The following is a 25,513-nucleotide window of genomic DNA, read 5'->3' on the forward strand; positions in this document are numbered from 1 at the left end:
CTTCAGATTACCATTAGAACTCAGTATTGTAAGAAGTTTCTTCAGACGTCTGCCAAGGTTTTCATCGAAGGTAGACTTTCACTCAAATAATGGAATCTTGCAAAGGTTAAATTCATCTGTATTTTTGTTTTACTTTTGTTTCCTTTTTTGCTAAATGGATTAACAGAAAATAGGCATTAGTTTGATAAATAATATAGTATTTCATCGTAAGAAAATAGCTTTTTGGTGACTTTTTTTTTTTTTGCATAACTCTTAACTTAGGTGTAATTATTTCAAAGCTGTTAAATTAATCCAAATTCTGTGAATAGAACAAAAACAAAACAAACAATTTCTGTAAATTTGTGAGAAATATTGTTCACGAAGAAATAAATAATTCATCCTGCACTGATTGAGATTCATTACGTCTGTGCGTTTGGCACATCTTACCACTTCAACAATTAATGAGACATTTAACTTTATTTTGTTTTATTTTATTTTACTTTTGTAACATAGAGGAGGTGTGAGATCAAAACACACCACTGGAGATTTAATTTTCCAGGAAAGGCCGCAGTGGTTGCAAAAGGCTGAAACAGGTGTGATGTGTTCATTGGTTAGACACTCTGACCCCGAGGTGAACAAGGAAGGCTGCCTTTTCCTCTCTTTTTCTCACGCAAGACCTGATCTTGTCATGGATAATATTTCCAGCTATCCCCGCTGTGCGGTCACATCAGCACGCCGATTCTAATGAAAAGAGAACTTTGCCTACCGCTAAGTTCTTGTGGTACAGGTGTGTAAAAAGCCTCCAGGGTGACAGCTTAATGCCGCGTTCATGTAAAACGGGAGAGATGGTAGAAATACGCTGCGGAATAGAAAGCTGCTTTCACTTTGGATTCAGCATTAAGGCTGCACATTCTCCCAGAAAATACGTTTTGCCTCATCTGAGCTGAACCCTGAAATCGGAGTGATGTGATTGATTCTGATGTTCTGAGTTCTTACATCATGCCTCTATTGTACTGTACAGTATTCTATATTTGGTTTTTGCTCAAAGTAGCAGACTCACACACTATGCAGAAGGTGGAAAAAAATTACTTGGTTTTGGAAAAAAAAAAAAAAAATGGCGGTTCTATAGAAGCTGACAGAAACGGGGCGGAATAAAAAGAAATCTGTCATATGAGACAAGGGTATGGAAGGACACCATGTTTTAAAAATGAGCTCGTGAAATAGATAATGCATGGTTCTTAGTAGAAGTATTCGAAAACATTTTTATTGATCTAACATCAACTATACTTAACAGCTTGTCACGTTTCCAAGAGTCACCTAGAGGTCAAGTGATGATTTTCTATTTTTTCTCTTCCTTCCTGCTTGTTGTGTTTTTATGGTGTCACGGTCACTTATTTAGAACTAAATTAATTTCTTTGTCCTGTCCGTCACTGTGTCCAGGCAAACTTGTGGAAAGTTGAGTGGAAGGAATAATTAGAAAAGTGAGGTAGATTACTTCACGAAGAATCATCCAAACCTGCCTGAGATCTCCCAGAACCATGTTATGAGTGATGATCTGAAGAACATGGGCCGAAACTTGCAAAAATATGTGCTTGCCACAAAAACAGCATTGGATATCACCATATCCATTCTGAAACATGTTCTCTGGTTTCCTTGATTTTTGATGCAACTTGGGTTTTGTCAAGGTGGAAAAAGTCATATGCACCCCCAAAAACCTTTAGGTGTCTGATAGAAAGTTCAAGACGAGGAGTTATTTAAGTTTTTGGTCCAAACACTTAGAAATCAAAAGACTGAAAAAAAAAAGAGTTTTGGAGTGGGCAAACAAGATTTCAGAACTAAATCTGACAGAAAATCTATGGGATTACCTGGCAAGATCTAAGAACTAGAGACGTTCTCACACTCCGAAAGATTTAGAAAACCTTTGGACGTCACAATGGGTAAATATTATTGCAGAGAAGAGCTAAAGTAAAAGGTGATCCAGCAAGATGGTTTACAGCCCCCTGTCCAAAACAGAGGTTTTTTTTCTTCATCAATTGAAGTTTGCTGTACAGTTGGACAGGTTGATGTATCAATCCTGATGAACAATAGTCACACACTGCTGACCTGGCCAGAGTCCCGGCTGCAGCCCCAGCCAAGTAACATCACAGTACACCTTCACCTCGGATGCACAGTCACTGGATGACTGACAATCAGTCCTCTGACAAAGTTTTTCTTTTCTTTTATTAGTCAGGCCAGCCACAAGCAGAGCGATGACTCTGTTCCTTTGAGGTTCGGTCAGCTGTGACATTGAGAGGATGTTTCAGGCTGATTTCTGCCAACAGTCATTCTGCTGTGGTGGCTCACACATTTTTTAGATATATAGGCCTATATAGGTTCATTTCTTTAATAAAAACCAACAAAAAACCCCCTGCTTGGCTTGGGTCAAACCTGAGAGTCGTTTCTCATTTATTTGATGTTTCAAATTCACAGTGTTCCCCTGCGACAGACTGGCGACCTGTCCAGGGTGTTCCCCGCCTCTCGCCCGAAACATCTCGCTGGAGAAAGGCTCCACCAACGCCTCTCCCGACCCCGCTAAGGTCAAGGGTGTACAGAAAATGGATGGATAGATGAAATTCACAGTGCCTTGCAAAAGCATTCACATTTTTTGAACACAAATTAGTGTTTGATTGTGATGTGGAATGCTACACGAGTTTCATAGTTTCCACAAAAGAAGTCTGAAAACTGTCACTTCGTCTTCAGCATTACTCACTCAGATACTCTGAAGTGTCTTTAGAAGTCCCAGAAGTGCAACTGTGTGAGCAGAGAAGACAAAGTAACATGGCAGCCATCCTTAACACTGGACAGAACCCCAGCATGAAACAATGCGCAAGATTGGCCCAGTCAAAGTACATCGGAAAAGGCGATATTGACAGATGCAGTCCACCCAATCTGACTGAGAAATCTTGCAAGTGTATGTCTTTTTTTTTTTTTCTTATCCACGCCATTAACTCGCGCTGCTTTTGTTTGGTCTGTTGCATAATCTACTTGAAAACTAAAATGTGATTTTATTTTTTTTTTCTTTTTCCAGATGACAACGTCATGATTTTATTTACCAGACAGTTGACTCCTCGGTCACGCTGCTACCTGTGCAGGGAAGTAGCAGTTCTGTGCTCTCCATTACCATGTAGCCAAGCCCAGACGACCATGCGTGTGCGCGCGCTCCCACATGACGTGAGGCGCTCCGGCACATGACATATCTGGCTTTAAAGTGACGTCACGGCAACGTGGGGCTCTGCAGGCAGGTCGTTCGTCAGTCTGAGAGAAGAGGAGCAGCAGGAGGAGACGGACCATCCTCCTCTCCTCTGTAATGACAAGCTCTCATCCTCCTCTCTTCCTCTCTCTCTCTCTCTCATTCTCTCTCCAACTCCTCAGAAACAACCCTCATCCTCCAGGACTCTCCCTCATCGCGCTCCTTCTTCCTTCCTTCACTTTCGCCTATTTTCCATCATTTTTCTCCCCATCCCTTTCCTTTTTACTTTCTCTGAAACCCGTCCTCAACCCTTAACACCTCCAGAGATGTGAGGAGATAATGAGGACCCCCTGCCAGCGCTGCTGACTTGGAAGATCCGTGCATCCTCATCTTTTGCTCTGTGTTTTTTTCCTCCCTCCCTCTCTCTCGCTCCTTTTTCTCGGAGGTTCATCTGCCTCTCAACAATGTAAGCGACGTACTGTCAGTTCAGTGATGAAGAAGCACACCACTTGGCCCGTTTTCCCCGCATCTTATGTGCTCGCTCTTTCAGCCGGAGGCAAGGAATGAAGGATTTTGCGCGGAGGCAAAGTTTGAGGGCAGCTCCTCACCTGCCCGCCTCTGCCTTTAACTGATTTCCAGGAAGAGAGCAAAACAACAGATGAAGAACTTCTGAGCGAGCTGACTATTGTTGTTCTGGCGTTTTAATTAATTAATTAATTAAATTTTCGTGGGATTTGGTCACCTTCCTGGAGGAATTCGATGTGCGCCACGCTGAAGGATATGACTTAGAACAAAGATGCTGGCGTTGACAGCTGGAGTAAGGTCCGTGACTTGAGTGCTTTTCTCGCTTCAAACTAGAAATTGCCCCAGACTTAGGTGAAAAGCCGTCCAAATGGGAGGATACCTGGAGGACTGAGGCGGATTCGGCAGCCGAGATAAGATGTGGATAAAAAGGAGCGCTGCGCGCAGGTGAGACACGTTTGCAGCTGATTAAAATAGCGTGTTTGGGATTAAATCTGTCACTTTAACGCTCCAATTACCCGAATAACCCATCCTTTCGATAATTGGACACCCCTCTTCTCAACATGTCTCAGTTTTTAAAGCTACGCCACGGCAACTTATGAGTTCATCGGAATTAAATATCTGCTCGCTAAGACTCTTTAGAAAAGAATATTGCAAAAGGGAAGAACATATTAAACACACTGCTCAGTTTTTGCAATAAAGCGCTGTCAACATGAAATATTTAGGCAAAAACATTGTTGTTGTTTTTTTCAGAGGAAACATTCAAAATGTTCACTTCAGGAACGCTAGGGGTCACCAACAGCACAGCTCAAACGACTCACGCGGTCACAGACGCACGCGCGCACAGCCTCAAGGTTAGCCATGGCAGCTCCGCCCCACTTTTGAGAGCAAACATATGGAAAGATGCAATCATAAAGTAATTAGAAGACAACTTTATGGAGGTTAAATTAAAGGTAATTATGCGTTCCAACGATAGTAAAGCCATTGGTTTAAGGGTAAATGTCCGTGACATGTTTCATAGTTTTGTTAGTTTTGTGCTCTGAAAGTTTCCTTTGCAGTTTACTGATCTGAGCTGATCAAGGGTAGGAAACAATATTCCATGGAAGCTATTGGGAGAGAGGCTCTGAGGCTAACCTGACAGAACTGTCATTCTTTTCAATGTTTCAGTTTCTTGTTACTTTGAACATGATGGGAAGCAGGCTATTTAGCTCAAGCTTCCTAAGATGTTTCCGACTGAAAGCCAAAATTTGCCACATTCATTCCTAATCAAGGCAACCAATAAATAAAAGTAATGACGCTCTCCTGGATGAGCAACAGTCTGATGTTATTCAGATTCTTTGGACACCCGCTGAATCTAATTCCTTCCCGTTTGCATGCGCACATTTATTATGCATGACACACACTCCACATCCTAGGCTGACCTCACAGGGTAATGGCAGTGCACGGCGTGGGCAGATCAGCAGATGCACAAGATGAAGAAGTGAATTGGTTTCAGATCTGGCCTGGTCCAAAGCTGGAACAGATCTGCTTCCCTGTTGAGGAATTTTCTTGCTGCTTGTTGGGTGGGGATGTGGAACGTCCAAATGCCTGGAGAAACGGCAACCGGTGTCATGGGCCGCAGCAGCGTGTTATGAGATGTAAGCCACTTTGTTTCAAACGGCAGCTGAAAGCTTGAGTCGTCTGTTCTTGTTGGGTGTTTCTTCGGTCAGTGCTGGCAAGTGGATCCTGCAGGGACAATTCTTACTGTCCATAAAGTGTGTGTTTGTGCAGAATAAAAAACAGAATTTGTGCAGGAAGAGCTACGTTTGGAAGATAAAAAAAAAACTCCACACCACAGCCTTTGCATTATTTGTTCATTCATTCTATTGTTCATTATGGATTCTAGGCAACTAATCTCATTAGGAATCTCTGTTAAAAAGGCTTTACAATTATTCTTTGTCAAAATTTCAACCTGCAAACGCCCTGGCTAGGGTTGATTCTAGTATTATTGTAATGAACATAATCTTGCTTGCCATATAGTATTAGGTACAAGACTTTGTGAAAGGATTAGGTTGTATAAATACTTTTAAAGTGTATATTTGTCTTACATCTACAGTGGATCCACTGTTAAAGAGCTGTAAAAACCCTTGAAGAAAATTATTGTCATTATCTTACACCGACTTCTGAAAAATTCACCCCTCAGTTTGAGTGCATTTATTCAGTGGGGGGAGGAGGAATCTATCATAAAAATCTACTGCGAACTCTTATTGCCGTCATGCAGAGGCGGAAAGGGATGTACAAACAAGAATCCAGCTTATTGTTAGAGAAATGCAGTAAAGTGAGGCATCCTGGGGATTTCAGTTCTGCATACCAGCAATTAGATGCCACCCATATGCCCATCAGTTGGTTGTAAGGCATTCCAACCAAGCATTTTCTTTCGGCCCACCATTACAAATTCAAAACATATAGATTTTCTGGGTGGCGTTGAAGTAAAACTAAGGATGAAAAGGGCAACCATTACTCTGTGCTCCCTGTTGAGCATGGTAGTGATCTGTGATGCTGCGGTGGCGTTTTCTCCTCCTCCTTCGACATCTTTTATTGAATTACCAGATAATTCAACATTAGATGTCAGCTTCCATTTACTTACTGAGAATAGATTAATATGGTGTATTACTGCCAGATAATGATCCTAAAGAAATAGCACAGTGAACAGTAATTATCAATCATACGCAAAATCAACTTTATCCCAGACTCTGGATCAGCCAGAACTCTGGGTGGTAAAGTTAGAATGGTCAAAGATCCCTCACTCGATTTTTTTTTCTCTAAATCCGTAAAATATTATAGAAACCTTGAAGACTTGACCGACTGGTAAAGGGAGGGAGCACAAAATGATTAGCAGTAGCAGTACCAGCATCTGTGATATCAGTGATCAGTGAAGACATACTTATAATCAAAATATATTCTTGTAATGTGTGTGTGCATGGGGACGTCCGTGTGTGTGTGTGTGTGTGTGTGGAACTGTAACGCCATTTGGCCAAAAAGGAAGCTTGCAACTATGTTGACAGAAGAGCTGGTTCTGTAGTGCACTAACAGATAGTTAAGTATTTTTTCCAGCACCCTTCTGGTTGCTTTAAGTTATTTGTATACAAATATGGCTGCAAAATTTGTTGTTGGTGAGAAAATATGTTTTACATCTCTTTGTGTGTTCTTTTATTTTGAACAGCTATGTTAAAATACATTGGAATTTCCCTCATTGTAAATGAAGTCCTAGATACATAATAGATTTTCCCAATGGAAGACAAATTTAGGTGCGATCCATAGACAAAAGCAGCTGTAATTGTGTATAATTTGAGTCTACCGGCCACCATTCATCTATGCCAGGCTCCACACCTCGGTACTGAATCTTTCATGGACGTCGCACAGTTTTTGCTTCCCCACAGAGAGCCCTCATGGAGATGCTATCAGGCTTCAGATTACTGTGGCTGCACAACGTAACGGGCAGAGACACCAGTTATCTTTCCCAAGGACTTTTCCTCCTGTCGAGTCGTCTCCAGGAGGCTACCATTTCTTAGGGTGTATAATTATTTTCAGTCTGGATAAATATTAAATTTGCTCAGACGCTGATAAAAGGAGGAAGTTGTTCAGCTGATCTTTGGGAGCTAAGAAAGCTCAGGCATTATGTCCTCATATCAGTATTCATGGGGAGCATGTGCTGTATGCGCTGCTACCGCTACACTAAATTGTGGTTTGTATCTGACTGATGGTCTAATTTTGAATAATATAAGTGGCTTAATGAACAAGGACGCCTAATACACAAAGCAACTGCGCAGCATCAGCGGCCTGCAGATGATGGACTTTATGTGACCCGCCTCTTCGTTCTCAGGCTTTCACCACAACTCCAGTGCCAAAGTTGGCATTTCTTTATGAGGGGGCATCAGATATCCAGATAGTCCTATGATTTAGGTGCCATCTTAATAGCCTCTATGAGGGTTATTAACTGGGCCTCTCAGGAGTGTGATTAACCTAATTTGCAGTGAAATAGGCTGTGTTGCTTCTCCGAGATCCTATCCTCTGGAGGCGTGTGTGTGTGTGTGTGTGTGTGTCTGTCTGTCTGTAAGAGCATGTCGCTAACACCATGTGCTCAGTAGTCTGTCAAATCCAGGCGGACCAAGACAGGTTGTCCCTGTCTAACGGCAAAAGATACGAAGCATCCATCTGTGGTTCATTTGACCAAACTTGAGAATTCGTTTAGAGAAGAATGAAAACAAGATCTGTTGTTGAAGGTTTTGATAGCAGCAGGAGGGAAGCATAAATTACACAACACTAACTTGGATTGCAGCTGTAAGTAAAGATAGTTTACCAGATTTGGATCACGGCTACTGTTTTGATGTCCTTTACCCCCTGCAACACATAAATGTATATTGAATGCTTGAGATGAGAGGGCTGGAGTTTGATTTTATAGCCCTGGGAAAAATAATAACACTAGCTGTTAAAGTTGGGCACTGTGACCGCAGTATCATAGATTATAGTTATTCCACTTTGTTTTATGATTTGAATCTCTAAAGTTCCTTAGAGCCTGGAGCTGAGCTGTAAAGTTTGAAACGGTGATCTGATCTGAAAACTACGGATGATCTTTTATAGCAGAGCTACTTTCCAATCTAACAACTTCCACCCATCTGAATTTAAAGTAGTTCATAGATACAGCAAGCTAAAGGTTCAACAAGCACGTCTTTACTACAGTGCTTGTTGAACTGTACTAAAGATGTGCAGTTCTGGATGGTTGGAAAAGTAAAAATTCTTTTGTTTTTCACAGACAACCACTCTGCCATTTGGTCTCTGTTACAGGAAAGTGATGGTTGTTTTAAGAATCATGGAGGTGTTTAAAGTGAAGTCAGAAGGAGCACAAAGATAAAAGAAGGGGCAGGATAAAGTGGAAGTGACTTTTTTGAGCTTTTACATCATGTTATTCCCTCATTAACAATATACCTGGAGTGTTAACTTGAATCAAATCATTTAATCTCCCATGGCAACCATTCAGGTGTGCAAAATGCTTGCCAGGAGGAGCGATGATGTGAGGAGTCCTGAGATCATCTTCCACCTTTCTGAAGATGGAGTTTTAGAAGGAGCAAGAGTTTCTTAGAGACAGAGCATGTAAAGGTGTAAATACAAAAGTGTTAAATTGCAAAGTCAAATTTCTTTTAAGTCATGTTCGATATATGCAGCATTTTTATAACAACTGAAGGTAACAAATTTCTTTGATTATGCTATAAAATGGCACCGTGCGCCTTGAAAATACACATTACTTCCCCTTTAAAAGTTAACTGTTTCATTCTGCATATAAGAAATCACAAAGCTTTCAGCAGCTAACAAGAAGGTTGAACTCTTCATTCTTAGGCTTTCACCACAACTATATAAATATAACACCGTACTGTCAGTAATGAATGAATGAATTAATTAACATTTCTATATAGTTGTATAAGTATCAGCTCCTTGGCGTGCTTCTAGATGAGTATCAACAAATGGTAACTCGATCAGTCTGGGTTGTTGGTAGGTTTATATTTCTTATTTGTGCTTCTATAAGTGTTTGCCTCATCTTCTGCTTATCCCTCCATTTATTTAAAATTTGCTCAACGACCCGAATCTGCAGCTTGACTACATCAGCTAAACGCCAACAATGTGCTGCTGATGTTAGATAAACCTTGTGTCTGACTGGCAGCTCTGACAGTTCCCAGCCTGCAGGTTGTGGGGATCAGATCCTTCGGTGTGCCACAAACATGAAACCTGGTCATGTGGTAGTTTTGACTTTCACTTTCATCAAAGACAACTCCTCTTTAAGTTTCAGTTTGGTAGAGATGTTACATCGAAACAGCATGCACTCGCTGCCTATGCAGGAAAATATCATCCTGCGACGTTTGATTAACGGAAGATTGGCTCTGATACAAATGAAAATTTTCCTCAATTTATCACTTGACCCGAGCACAAAACAACCCTGCCAACTGTTCCTGCCACTTTTGGTGAAAATTATTTGCGCAGAATGAGAAGGTGTGTCTTGTTGCTGGTTCACTGACGCACATCCATCCTGCAGAGTAACAGAATTACCAACACAGATCTTATACTGTACCTGATAAATGTAGTGAGCTTTTGCTGGATCAATAGTTCTTTTATGAAGGACCAGATTTATCCATCATAGCCCATTTCCATTAACTGACCCGGAATCTCACAGCTCGGCTGAAATGCTTCTTAACAAAAGCTTTATTTTGTTTTTAGCATCTACGTGGTAATTTATGTGGACTGTGGCACAGGGCACAGTAAGAATTATTACATCAAAGGGCTTTTATAATTGGAGCAATTTTCCAGTTTTTCTGTTTTCTTTCTTACCCAGTTTCTCCCAAGCCTCATCACTCTGAGCATGTGGGTCATATACACAGCGCTGGAGGACATTGTGCAGTGGGAGAAATTAATGGGATGATGCAAGAGCCTTGGCTGTAACGTCTTGGACCCCGTAGTTAACCAAATGCAACAATATTTTTCTGCAATTTTCACTTTTTTTCCCCCCTTTAAACTGTTTTCTGGTGCAGCCACTGTAGCAGCTGTTCCAACTTAAACCTAAAGGCTCAGATGAAGCGTGGGTCTAGTTATGTGTGTAAATGTGTGTGTGATGAACACTGCCGGGACATTTGGAAGGTTTCATACAGTATTTACCTCCCAGTGGCCAGCTCCACAGAGGCAATCCATAAATCTCTGGAAGTCCACAGAAAGCCAACTGTGATGTTGATCTGGGTGATACGGGATATCCACCTAGACCAGATCAGCTCCTGCACCCCTAAGAGACATGCAGACGATATTTATCTATGTAAAGAGATGAAATTTGTCTTTTGAATGGATGACATACAGCCGTTTCCTTCACAGCATGCAGACATAACGTATGTTTAGCAAAGATTATTCCAGTTCACAACAAATCCTGCAAATCTCCCTGACCTTTTGTAAAACTCTCTGATGGTTTACCTTCAGAGGTACAGATATCGCACCTGCAGAATCATTGATCTGGATGCCACAACATAATATTATACATGCATAGTAAAAGGAGCAAAAGTAAAATGTATTCTTTCACAGGGGCAAAAAGATAAATCCATCTCTTTGATAAGGTGGTGATCACTTGATGAAAACCTGAGACTGAATACGTCAATGATGTGCTGGATTTTTAAATTTTCTCCATTGGGAAAAGTCAGTAAACACTTGGACAGTTGTAATTTGTCTCACAGACATTTGGAAAATGTTCAGCTCAGAATTGGAGGAGCATCCAAAAATGTCTGCTAACTTTGTTTCAGACTTCTGAGTCAACGCTTTTAGTTTCTCGAGAAGGTCTTATGAGTTCAGCATGGTGCATTTGTGCATTCCAGGCATAAGTCAGCTATCAGTAAAAATGCAGACTGAAGTTTCAGGATTTGAAATTGTTGAAATGTTACCCCTTCCTGCCATTTAAAATCTTGTAATGGCTTTATGGAGCACACAGCGATGTCTGCTAGAATTGTTAAGGTCTCTCACTGGTTATGTAAGTTATTTCTGCTTGTTTATTTTGATAAAAGGGCATCCATGCACTTTTCAAGGTCTGTAAGACAGGGTTTTTTTTATATATATAAATATATAATATGTGTGTGTTTAACATTAGACAAACAAATGTTATAACAGTTTCTTGTTTTTTTTTAAATTATCCATTCAGGATTCACAGCTATACGTTAATATCGTGATTCTGTCTGATTAAAAATTGCTGGATGACTAAAAAGACTGTAAAGAAGCTCAAAAAAAGCACCGCATAAACTCTCACCCAGAACATCAGCACACGACACAATAATTTCAAGGGTTTCTCGACTATTCCTGTCTCATCAGGACGCTAAATGGGTTGAATGGCGAAGTTGCGATGGTTGTAGCACAACAGACATTTATTCTGAATAGAAATCTAATTGCTATTCAGAAAAAAAAAAAAAAAAAAAAGGATTTTAGAGACTGATTCAATCTAAAGCGCCACTTCAGGAATGTACTTAAGCGTTCCTTCAGTGACTCCAAAGGGAGTATATTTTCATCCAGCGCTGTGGGTAAGGTGCCATTTGAAGCGAGTTTTAAACGGAACAGCTAAATAAGTCATGTAGCCTCGTAATTCATAAATATCCAGCATGCAGCATTCATCAAAGCGGAGAATTGCTTTCTGGCATTACGCATACTCTAACATTTTCTATTTACTTTATCAAGCAGTCTGTTAAATTGATAAAAAAAAAGTCAATTAGAAGTGCAGCTTTCCACAGAGACTTAATATAAGAATGATATTTGGGGGCAAAATACTTTAATTCCTGCTGTGGATTTTTGCTTTCTTGTGGAAGAGCAGAAGATTTCAATCAGTTTTGACTTCTCCCTGCCTTTTGATGCTAGATAAAAGAAGGTCATATTATACATCTAAGACATGTTTGGTTGAAAAAAAAAATCCATTGTGAAATCTTTTGGAATTCATACTTCCATCTTTTATCGTATGGATTATCCCCAATGATCATATTTTTTTCATGTTATGAAAGTACAACCTAATTTATGTGGTAACATTATATAGAATCAGTGCAGTACTGATTGCTTTGCCCTCAGTGAATGCAGAAAAATCTAAGCGGAGTGACAGCAGACAACTGATTAATAAAAAGAACGCAACAGCTGCCGTGTACTTGAGCCATGTTGGGTTAATTAAGTTGAAGATTGTATATGATTTGCCATGATTCTATAAGAGATCTGAGCCGTGCAAGCACTTTACGAAATGCAATCAAGGTCTAATCTGAATGTCCCAAAGGTGTACAATGCCACTTATTGATGCTTTGAGTGGAGAGAGACAATGGCTTCCCTTATAATAACACAAAACACAACCATCGTTCCACTCTCTGTTGGAATGCAGATGGTGGTTGACAGATGGTCAATCTGTTATAGTCATTTTCAAAACTCATTGTGGATCTCTGCTATCTGGAGTGCAGTTTGTTGTTTTTTTGGGTTTTTTTTTTTGCCAATATATGTGGAAATGTTCTGTTTACAAAGTTACTCCAGGCTACAAGCAGCATCACACCACAACAGCCAATAGATCACTCTTACAGTTCTTAACTTTTCCTCAAAGCTTTTCACAATGGCTTACAATGGGGGCTTCAAATCTAGAGTCAGTTCCTGGTATTGTCCTGAATTATTCCTGTATTTATTCCATAAATTATAGTCTTGCAATTGATCCCAAAGCTATTTATGCCATTGGAGATTTAGACTTAAATTTATTTCAGTTCAATCATCATGTTTATAAATTGACAGGCATCACCCAATAGATAAGCAAACACTTAAAAAAGTACTACTAGTGTTTTTTAGGAAAAAAAAATCTTTTATTTGCATTTTATTAAACGATGTTTTTAAATAAACAAATGGAAAATCTTTTTTGCATTACAACATTCAAAGTCTTATAATTTCAGAACAGATTTTTGAATTTTTCAGCGGCGTTTGATGATTTTATCCTTGGCTTTTGTTCAGTTAGAACCTCTTGATCCTTTGTGCCCATTTTGGATTAGTCAGACTGACTTTTTTGGTTTTATGTGTAGCCAAGAAAACTGCAAACCTATGCAACTAGTTTCTTTTTTTTATTCACTTGTTTTCCAGTGGAAATGACCAGGAGAAACTTGTGAAAAAGGTTTTAAATGATTCATCATAGACAGATTTCTTAATCACAAAAACTATGGATGTGCACATTTTAAAATCAGCTCTAACAAATTATAGTTTTTGTGTGTGTGTGTGTGTGTGTGTTTTTACCAAAATGCCACTGGGAGGAGACCCAGGGGAAGACCCAGAACTAACTGCATAGACTACATATCCCATCTACCCTGGGAATGCCTTGTTGCTGGACATAGGGAGGTGCGGGGTTCCCTCATGAACCCGCTGCCTCCACGACCCGATCTTGGATAAACAGAACACAATGGATGACTGAACAGAAAATGTCGCAATTATTGATCCCTTGATAGTTGATGTAACCCAGATGTACAGAAGCATTTTCTAAAATGTATGCTTGACATTTTAAGTTCATCCCTCTGTAGAAACTTTAATCTGTCATCCATGACTTCAGAGGGTTTAACCGCTGCTGCTTATGTCTCAAGACAGAAGCACACAGACATATTCTGTTGTTTCATCTGGTTGTGTACATCCTGCGTGCAAAACTAGTCTGAAAGTACGGTCATTTTTACACCTATACTAATGACAGATATGAAGACATAGGCTATCTTATCACTATGTAAAGTGAGGAAAAGTTTTCAATAAAATAACACAAATAATTCATAGGAAATCAACTGTTTTTCCTTCATCCTTTGAAATGCCTCATGTACAGCGCAGCCTAGAATGACACTGTTTCTCCTGCCGTTCCCTTTGCAAGTTTACTTGTAGTTTTAAATAATAGTAATGCCTGAAAGATATTTCAGATTTAGCAAGGTTAATATACTTTATCAGAGTTGTTAATCTCTACCCAGCGCTGTAACCTGTAGCAGTTGTGGGAAAGAAGTAAAAAAAAAAAAACGTTACTGAAAATAAGATCCTAACCAGTTGTTACAACCCAGCTCAGTTGGCTGCGGGTTTTCTTTTTCGGCTCACTCTTTCTGCCTCCATTCGCCTGTTCTTTTTATCAGATGGGCACACGCGAATCAAAAGCTTGAATCTGGCTACGGTCCTGCTCACATCTACCACTAAAAGAGTTCATGAACAATTTGTCAGATACCTGCTGAACAAGAAGAGCACAAGCTGGAAGACCTTTAACCTGTTCGCCAAACTACATGAATTGGTAAAATGCTGAAGAGGAAAGATTATTTGCTAAAATATAAAAAAAATTATTTGTCCAATTGTGAAATTAATTCCGCAGTGCTGAGTTGATGTTGAAAATACAATGGTCTGGCTCAGTGTTACCGAGAGCTCTTGTTATATTCAGTGGTGTTGTGCTACAGTACTAGAGTCTTTATTTTCTATACCGGACATGTCTGCTGACCCTGACTTGAAAACAGTGATTATTCTGGGTCAGAGTCTTTTGAAGCCACATGCTGGAATTAATGGGAGCGAGAAGGGCAGAAAACGGGGCTGCTATCATGTCCTGGTTTTCTTAGTCTGCTGCAGGAGAAAAAGTGTCACTTCTCGTTAAACCCAGTGGGGTCATTAAATACTAATTCATGTTTTCTGTGAGATAGCAATGTAATTACAAAAAAAAAAAAATGTTTGAAGATATTTTTTTATATACAGTGTGAATTAGTATTACCGGTAAATGTTTGTTTGCTTTTTTTTAAGCAGAGGAGAGATTATTTTAAGCCCCATAAAGCTCCATTTACTTGTAATTTTAAAGTGATTCTAATGTACCTTAAACACTTTCTATGACAGAGAGCCTCGATTTGTTGTCATAATCTGACAGTGCAGTTACATACTGGTAAATCATCAGTCTTAGCTAACTGACCGAGTAGAGTTTTTAAAAATGATATGGTATGGAAGATACTGTAAAATAATAAAAAATATTTTCAGACCTCAGCAATATCATTGTTTTAGGTTAAAATTAAATGTCCAACTTAATTATTATTTCTCAGTGTTTCAGAAATAGTTTGAGTAGAAAAATTCAGGGACTTTGGTCTTTTTGTATTTTTTTTCCCACTTATTTTAGACTTTAATATTTCAACTGTTATTTGTAATACTGCCATTATCTGCAGTCTTTTTAATTTATCATGTTGTGGAATCATATAAAAAATGCTTTTAATGATTAGAACTGCAGGCTGACATGACTCAGAAATCCAAATCTTTTGTTTTATGGTATAATTTTAAAGGTGCATCTTCATTAGACTTTTCATAAGTTCTTTTTAACAGTATAAAACTTTTGTAACAATATACATCTATATAATTCTTTCTCTCTTTACGTATATGATATATATTATTGTACTTCTAAAGCCTGTTCTTGGTACCCAGTCTTCGGAGAATGTAGGGCTGCTTTCTACTTCTTTCCGTCTTCATTTGCATTTGGCGCTAGAGGTAGAATTAAACCAACAAGAGGATTTATAGGAAAAATCTTGTTTAACTGTTCATCATCAGAGTAGAAAAAAATCTGCAAATTTTCAATTGGATATTTTTTCCAGGTATGTGACATACATATGAAATTCAGAGTTAAATGGAGAAGGAGAAATAAGTGGGTGAAGCAATGCGTTCCCTCTTCTTTTTCACATGCAGTGCTTGGGTTGCAGCTGCTCAACAAACTTACCGATGATGACATTTCTAATTTACTCTAAAAATGTCCAGCTTTATGATGAGTGAACAGCTCTAACATATCTAGCTGTTACATGCTGAATCATTCGAAAATTGTACCACTCAGATATTCTATCCATTTTGGTCATTTCAGCTTCTTGCGTATGGAGTTTGTCTATAAATATTGATGTATGTAAAATACCGTCTCGTTCCTCCTATTAAATTCAGCTGTAGCAGTCAAAAAGCATCTTTGCCTTGCCGCTGGGGTCCAATCTGCACTGCTGTTTGCACTGTACTCACAGTGAGTCATCTGTAAGGAGAAGTGTCCTTGCTCCTCGGCCTGAATGTTATCAGAGAGTTTTTACGGCCCAGAGGGGCGAGACTACCGCACCGCTTCTTCACTGTTCACTCGTTTCTTTCTCCATCTCTGTCACTCTCTTAGGGTAATGCAAATGCATACTCCATGTCCTTCCATCTCTATTTTAGGACTCTCCTCACTTGCATTGACTTGCTATGCTGGAGGCTGGCAGGATCAGGGAAGGTGGAGTGAATGGAAACAAAATGCAAGAGCTCTCACACGCACCCTACTGTCTTGGGCGTATTCTCTACACAGAGTCCTTGAAAAGGTGAACAAAATAGCTGGAGCTTCTTCATAGTGGTCTGAATGTGTTTGACTTGAGAAGAAGACATAATCCATCCTCAAAACCCCTGGAGGGTTTTGAGGGAAGCCATGACAGCACTGAGCTTTTTAAACAACTTAGCTATTAATAACTTCTTAACACCACAAGGCGCTGGATACCAGAAAGGCCGTTTTCATCTCGAAGACATTTCTAAATGACCAGACAAGGAGTTACTCCTATAGATGCTGCCACATACAGTAGGTCAGCTTTTCATGAAAGTTCCCTCAGACTTGTCAGGGAGGGAGAAGGATGCGAAGCCGCTGGATTGTTAAATTGCTGTATCAAAACTTCTCATTTGCCGTTTGTGCATCACGATGCAAGATTTTATACAACCAGAAAAGTCCATATATCACAGAGACAGAGCAGAGCTAAGTTTAGGGGGGTCGGGGGGATCCAAAGTTTTGATGGATGACTACCACTTTATGGAGGCAGCATATGATTGAGGGCAGCGCAGAAAACACACACACAAACTCTTAGTCACTAAATTGAACTTTTGCACACTATTTCCATGAATAACTGCATAGCTTATGGGTATGGGGTTTCAAATGTTATAGGCAGGCAGAACATTGCTTTGTAAGTCACCTCACTGAACAGCTCTGCTTTATACTCCCCTGAATGGGTTTTGTCATGGCCTGTTGATGATTATTTAACATGTTTAAATTGACCAGGTTTGTTTGAAGGCGCACAGTTCCTCTCAGGGTTGGTTCTATCGTAGACGTACGTGGAGAAAACTAATTTCTAAAAGTGAAACTTCAGTCATTAACTGGGTTATTGACACCCTTAAAGAAGAGGGAGTCCCAAAAGGTTGTTGCTAAAGAAGCTGGTTGGACATAGAGTGACATATTCCAACACATTCGTAGAAAATTGAGTGGCAGGAAAAGGTACACAAGCAATCAAAATAACCACAGCTTGTAGATTATTGTCAAGCAAAATCCGTTCATTTGGTGGAGCTCCACAATCAGCAGACTGGGGCTGGAGTCAGCGCACCAGGAGGCTCCACACTGATGAGTGTTACAAATATCGCATTCCTCGTGTCAAGCCTCTCCTCAAACATAGAAGATGTCAGAGGCGATTAACTGGGCTAAGGAGAAGAAAAACTGGACGTTTGGTAACTGGTCTAAAAGTCCTGCTTGCAGATGAAAGTAAAGTTTGTATTTAATTTGGAAATCAAGGTTGCAGAGTGGAGAGGCATATAAATTATGCTGCTTGAAGTCTGGTGGGAAGTTTCCCCAGTCTGTGATGATTTGGGATGCCATGTGATACACCGGTGTTGGTCTGCTGTGTTTTCTGAACATTTCAGAGCAATTCATACTTCCTTCTGTTGGTTTCATTTTCCAGAGCTGGACTTGGGATCTCCCCACACTGCCATAGAGACCAAAAGCTGCTTCAGTGGTATTACAGTGCTTGACTGGCCAGTAAAAAGGCCGTAGAACCTATAAAGTATAGATGAAACATCAGAACCAACAATGCAGATGACCCGAAAGCCTCTATCAAAGCAACCTGCTTTCATTACACACCCTTAGAACCACAGGCTGATCAATGCATTGTTGCAGTAATTTATGCCAAAGGAAGCTCAACAAGATACACCGCAAATCCAGCAGGTCCAAATTAACTCTGTCAGATTTGATTTCAACACTTTTAAAGTGTTTACATGGGTCCAAACCCTCCCGACCCTTCTACGGGACAAGGGTGAACAGAAAATGGATGGATGGATACATGGGTCCACACCAGAAAGTGTTAATTTAACTCTTTTTGAAGAGTTGGTACCTTAACTCTAATTAAGTGTCAAATATCAAATATGTCTTGAGTTAATCATTTAACACTTACTAACACTAACTCGGTGTTAGATCTTCAATATTAACTCTCCCAGAGTATTTTTTTTTAACTTCATAAGAATTATTTGTAATTAATATCAATTAGATATACATTTTATTATTTTGAACTTTTAAAGATTCTTTGGAAAATAGACATTTAATAAAGACGCAATGATTTTCTGTGATGCATTTATTTCAGAACATGTATCATAATTAGAAAACATGTAACAACATGGAATAACGTACACTTTCATGTTATATATGTCGCTTTCATTCAAACATTGCTTATCAAAACGTCTGACATATGAGCTGTGCAATACAAAAAAACAGTATAATTAATACATTTTTCTTCAATAAAGTGTGTATGAAATTATTCAAAGTACAAGGCGGAGAAAGTAATGCACGCAGTTAAAGTAATATTATACAGTACATTTTGTGCATAGAAATTAACATATTCTCCAGTCTTTTTTATTTCAACATGCAAATGTATTTAGTGTACTTGATGTGTCTTGACAATCATGGGAATTCATTTTTTTTGTAGTTTGACCACCAGCCCCTAGTTGGATATCACAATGTCTCTTGCCTCTGTGAGAACACAAACATGTGACTGACAGCCACCGTAAAAAATAATCACCAACTTTGATGTTTGACCTGTCGCCAAGTCTATTTAAAAATTAAAGTCCATTATTTTTTATTGTGAAATGTTGCTTGTAAAACATATGCATTTTTAACAGAAACGACATTCCATACTTTCAAACCAAAGTTTTTATGCAGCGGAGGCAGTTTTGCTTAGTTCAAGTGCACGGTTAAGTGATGATGCTTAAGTGTTTACGAGTGACTGTGATGCAAAACTACAATGCACTTCCAGTATAAGAGGTTTCCATACAGGCAATTGATCCTTAAACTTTTTTTTATAACAAGGCTGAACATAAGGAGACATCCGCTGCCCTCAACGTGGATATTAGCACTTCCACAGAAACACACAGGTCTGTTTATCTGCATATACACCTTTCTTCTACTGAACTGCTAATAGTAATTCAGAGTCCATGTCACTGTTAAATACATGATCAAACATTTACAATGATTAAGAGAGTTTCTGTCTGCAGCAGACTTCCTTATCTTTTGCTCTGATTTAGTGTCATGGCTCACATGAGTGATAATCAGAGTGAGCCTTTCTTTTTACAAATATGTTTTGACAAAGCTTAATAAAAGTGCTGGCATTGCTGTAGATGTAAACTCAAAGCACAGACATAATTTGCTATAGTACTCCCTACGATTTACACTTATGTCAGTTCACCTGTTGCAAACTAAAGGAGTTAACTCTTGATGCAGAATGTCAACATTTATAAAGTGTGCTGAATTGTCATATCCAGCAAGGATCTGTCTGGAAAAATGTGACAGGGCAATTTAGCGTAGTATGTAATGTTGAGGAAATATAACTATTTTGAGTGTTTAATATAGTTAATCTCACAGCCATGTGCATTTAGGTAGATTGAACATTCTTATCTGGACAAAACCTAAACAGATGTAAGCTAGGAGACAGCCAGGAGGCAAGAGATAAACATTCTCTTGGAGGAGTTTAACCAAAACACTATTCTCTTGAAAGGCTTTAAATTAGGAGGGCCATAAACCATATCTCCCCGGCTCAGAGGTCGAAGGTCGGGGGTTTCTCAGAGAAGAGGGCTGCATCTGGAGTTGGTTACAGCCTAGTACAAACGTCTAATTTTAATACATCTTTAAATACTAATCGCATGTTTTTGATTAAAGTTTATTATCCAAGTTAGAAGTATTAATCTAGTAGATGATTAATGTATTTGAAAATGTATTATCAGTGACAATTTCGGAATCAAAGGAAAATTGTTTGAATTAGAAAAGGAATTCTACCTCATTTTGTTCTGTGAGAGGACAAAGATTTAAGTTTTTGGAGATGCTGAAATCAGAAAAGCAGAAAACTAAGTTTGATGAAAATAACTTATAATTTTAACAAGTAGTAAACGACTTTTGATTTCTGCCTAAACTGAGGGGAAGGTCTAAGTCTTTCCAAGGTAGCTTTTGGTTGGTCAAAACAGGGAACGCCCTATTTGCATATATTAACAAAAAGAAACGCCTTCACTAGAAAAAGTGAATGCTGAATAATAAGAATTCAGATGGCTGCTTGATTCTGCTTTTTGCATCCGCCTTCTCCAAAGACGCGTCTTTGTCCTTCTTTCCGTCTTTGTTCTCTTCTTTTAATTCTCTGACTCAGGTAAAGAATGTACTTCTCTGTAATCTGCAGTTTCCTTGTTAATTCATATGGTGTTTTCCTATTGGATTAAACTCTGTAACACTGTGACGTCAGCACACCTCGTTGCTTTCATTCCAGCCGTGGAGTCATCTGCCCAGAGCCCGGGAAATAGGAAGAAAAGAGAGCCAAGCTTTTTCCAAAATTAAGCTAATTTAGAGTTTTTCTTCCAACAACTGTCATAGTCTTTCACTTCAAAACAGCTCAAAATACAATTGACCTCTTGGTTTGCAATATTGTTGATAACCTGAGTAATACAAACAAATACTCTTGTAAAATAAAATAAAGTGCAACATAATAACCCATTACATATGTCTGTCTCTGAGTGTATATGTCATTCGTTGCAAAATAAACTTAATGTTCATCAAAATAATAACTTCCCATCACCAAAGACAGTAATAAATCTAATGACCATTCATACCTTCAGCCATTGGCTCAGATACAAAAAGTAAACGTAAAACGGACACTATATTCTCTTTCACATACACATCTGTACATCCCATGTGCTCTCTGTAATCAAGCCGTTAAAGAACTACTAGCGGTAGCCATTATTCGACTCGACAAAACAAAACAAATACTTATCAGAACTCGGATCAAGTTCTCTCAAAATGTTACGATAATGTCACAGACAGTTCACATTACTTTCAACATCTTTACGAATGTTTAGGAATAGTTATAAATAGTACCTGTGAATGATGAGGAACAGACACGTTAATACGTTGTGCCTGGCTCTGCTGGCAGCGGTTTATTATTGACTGCGCATGCGCGGGCAGAGACTATAGAAGTTTCCTCGTTTGTTCATCCACTCACAGTAGCGCCCTCTACTGACTATGTAGTCATCGACATGAGTCAGTTAATGTTAGAAAGTTGTTCTAATCATCAATAATCTTTTCAAAAATGGGGGTTTTAGTAAAACATTAATTTCTAGACCCACTACACATACATCAAATAAAACCTTACCAGGTATGTTTCCTAATCAAAGACTGATTATAAACTTTGATTAGAAAAAGTTCCTAATCGAAGTTTAGAAAAAGTTTCTAATCAAAGTTTAGAAAAAGTTTCTCATCAACTTTTGATTATGTTTTGTAATCAAAAGTTGGAAAACATAAGTTGTGCTCCTCTGCATGGGCTAAGAACAAAGTTCAAAACATCTTTTTTTATTTTTGCCATTTTTAAGTCCAAAATACACTAAAATGCACAAATTAATGCTGTTTGTTCTTAAATAACGAGGATCCCTACCTGTGTCTGCTGTGTAGTATCTGATAAAATCCTCAGTTTTTAAAACTGAAGTCAATAAATATGGGTTTAATGGTAAGATCATCTTAAAATGGTAAACATAGCAAATGCTGATCTTTTGTTCATTCCCAGGTGTGCTTGTATGATTCCACAGTTCTCTGTTCTCATGTGCCAGCCACACCAGTCCTCAGTCGAGGTCCAGGATAGATTCAAAATTTCCCAGCCAGACTCGATAAACATGTTTTCATAATGTCATTAGAGCTCGTTGACTGACTCTAATTTCAGAAAATGAAATGTCACAAAACATTAAAGAGCATAAAGCCATCAAGCATTCATAAAGGAAGGTAAAATTAGTAACTTCTGATACTAATGTAAATTTAAGAATGTAAATAAATTGAAAGTACAAATTTGCACACACTTAACTATGTATGCTATGTTTAGACTCCATAAGTGAAATGCATTTGCATGCCTTGTTTAAGTTCACACCCCGACAGATGAAATGTTAGAGCTGGAAGAAAAAGGCAAGTCAAATGAAACAAGTGTTTTTGAGATGCAGTCCTCCACTATGTACTCACAAAGTCTCACTTTAACCTCTGCTGTGCCCGTTTGGACCCACGAGAGAAAAACGCCCACTCCAGGCTGAAACTTCGTGACCTGTTGCTGGTATACCTTTCCCCCAGTGGCTCTTCTTTATTTCTAGCAAGTGCTTACTTTGGAAGCGAGTGGGAGACAATCGGATACCGTGGTTCAGCCTGTAAATACTCCCAACAATTGCAAGTGCTACCCTGAATACATTGTTACGTCTTGAACTCTGATATTGTGAACACACAGACCTGAATAGAACCACGTTTCTCAGGGGCAGGAAACCCCCCCCATCCTCGATGGGAGGTCACTGAATCAGTTTAAATCCTGCCCAATCACGTCATTTCCAGAAAGAGTGGAGCATTTTGTAACGGTTGTATCGACTAGAAAACTAAGCGTGCGCTGCGGCTGAGCGGTGGAGGGTACGGTGATAAAATTTCTCCTCACTTCAGCCGAGGGACACAAGTTGCCTTTTGCACCTCCCTGAGGTGAGGAACCCATCTACTGAGATCTTGCTCCTGCAAAACGCTCAACTACTTCTAATTAAGACCTACTTTGCACAGGAGATTGCAATATGATGATGACACAGGAAGTGGGCCAGGCATACAGTGCAGAAACAATAATTAGGTTCACTCATTAGTTGATTAGATGCAGACTTAACAGTTTTTCTTCACCAGGTCCAATGTGGTGCAAAAAATGAGTTCATGAATCAGAAAAGCCTTTAGTTTTCAGGCTCTTGTACTGTCATAAAAATGACATACACTACAAGGGACGACTGATTCAGTGGGAAGAGCAGTTGACTTGGTATCCAAAAATTGTGATTTTGATCCCAGCTTCCTCTTGTTGCCCCTGGGCAAGGCACTTACTCTGATTTTGCCCACTGATCTGTCTGAGTGTGATTAGCTAAATGTGGCTCTCACATATGAACACTAAAGGGAAAAATATAAGTTGCTTCTTATTCAACTCCACCTACTTTTCAAGTTTTGCAATATGTCAATGGTGTGTAGAGCAGAACTGAATAATACTTCATACCAGTTAATAAGGACGTTCTGTTGTAAAGACGTTCTATGTTGTATGTGTAAACCGATTGAATAAATTACATTACTAAAAAGCACATTTAATTCAGAAAGTTTATCATAAAATTTTCTGATTTATAGATTAAGTACACACAGATAGATGTTGGTTATTTTCCGTGTACACGTAAAGAAAACACGAGATTTCAAATTAGAAAATTACAGTAGGTCATTAAAAAAACAAATATATAATATGGAAATGTCTGCTTAATAAAAAATGTGTTTAATAATACCTGCTTAGAGATAATTTTTTTTGAAAGGTACGTTGAGTTTGACAGGCAGGGCTCATGTGAATGCATGTTCCAATGTACTGAGTATGACTTTATAAGTTTTAGTTGTGAAATTTGGCTATGTAAAACGTTGCAAAGTGAATAAAATCATGTCACCCATTATTATTTTAGTTTCACAAGGAGCCAGACTTTCTTACATCATGATAAATCAGTTATCCTACATGGGGATGGAAACCACAGTCAGTGGAAATAGGGTATCATGTAAATATGTTTGGGAACAATATGCAGTTAAATTCATATAAGGATACACTGCACTACTCTTTTATGCATTTCAAGGATGTTTTTGTAGTTATTTATTGAGATAACATTTCTAAGGGAGACTCACTGATATACAATGTTTAGATCGAAGGCTATGAAATGCTGCGTTTTCAGGAACAAAATAGAAGTTGCATCACATGGGAACAAAATTCATCCCTTCAAATTTGAAGTAATAAATGCCACTTGAGGCTACTAAGACGCTGCCTTTTAAATTAGGATATGCATTAATAATAAGCTTTTTGACGCAGTTAAATGTTAGCATTTACCATTTAATGGAGTCAAGTGTTAAATATTTTGACAATATATTTAAACAGTTTATGGAGCTAATAAACACATTTTGAGACAAACACAGTTACTGAAGTGATTTACATCAGCCAAAAGATTAGATTGACTAGCTGGAATATATTGATAAGACTGGACAATAAATTATAACCAGTGCTTATTTCTTCAATAAAAGTATATGTTTTAACATACACTTTTGTTGACCAAATAATTACTGCTGTAAATTCACAGAATGCAGTTGTGACTTTACACCATTAGTCAGATTTAGGTCATCACAGGATTTCCATCGCAGCATGCTTGTCTTTCTTGCGACCAGTTTATGCTCTTCTTAACATTCACAGCACTCATGGTGTCAGTGCTGGGAGCGCAGAGGGGTTTGATACACCACGATAAATTTTAGTAGCTAAACAATACCACTTTGGACTGACTCAGAATTTTTACCGTAAAAATATATTAAAAAAAAATAAAATAAAAAATAGGGTCTCCTCTTGACCCCACCTCCCTGAAACTGCAGTAATCTTAGTATAATGAGGTGGAAAATGTAATTACTCCACCCAGAGAGACCAGAGCTCTCTCTGGGTGGAGTAAGAAGCCTCAAGTGCTACTCAGGCAGGATTCACCCACATGAGGGTGTGAAAAACAACAGGCTAGTGACCCTGCTATTTGTGGAAGAGCGCAAGCCACAGAGGACCACTCCGCATGTCAAAAATCTGTCATCTGGGCAGACATTTACTTATGCAGAGTGACCCGTATCTTCAGGGCAGAACATGCTGCAAGGAAGGCTTTTTGTTAATAAACACTGTCGCTCTTCACTCAAGCAGTTCAAACAGGATTATACTGAGGATCTGACTCACACACTTCCAATGCTTGCTTTTATTCATTGTAGTCCTTTTGATTCTTTTGTAGTGGCAGCGTTAAGTTTCCAATTTCAAAGCTTGGTAACGGTAATATATTTGGATTGTTTTCAGCAGATCATGGTGGGATTTGATGAGAAAGTTTTCAGAGAATGAACAAAAAAAATGAGCTTTCTTATTCCAGATTGAGATTTTGCTG

General features: G+C 38.8%; 1 protein-coding gene across 1 annotated transcript in view; it reads left to right on the top strand.

Moving 5' to 3' along the window:
• Nucleotides 1-3,068: 3,068 nt before the first annotated feature.
• Nucleotides 3,069-25,513, top strand: part of ajap1 (adherens junctions associated protein 1) — a 60,660-nt gene continuing 38,215 nt past the window's right edge. The window contains exon 1 of the mRNA XM_044117144.1: nucleotides 3,069-4,177. Coding sequence (XP_043973079.1) covers nucleotides 4,149-4,177 — 29 coding nt within the window. The 5' untranslated portion in view covers nucleotides 3,069-4,148. The remainder of the gene's footprint in view (nucleotides 4,178-25,513) is intronic.

Source organism: Gambusia affinis, linkage group LG01, assembly GCF_019740435.1.
Source record: "Gambusia affinis linkage group LG01, SWU_Gaff_1.0, whole genome shotgun sequence".
Taxonomy (NCBI): Eukaryota; Metazoa; Chordata; class Actinopteri; order Cyprinodontiformes; family Poeciliidae; genus Gambusia; species Gambusia affinis.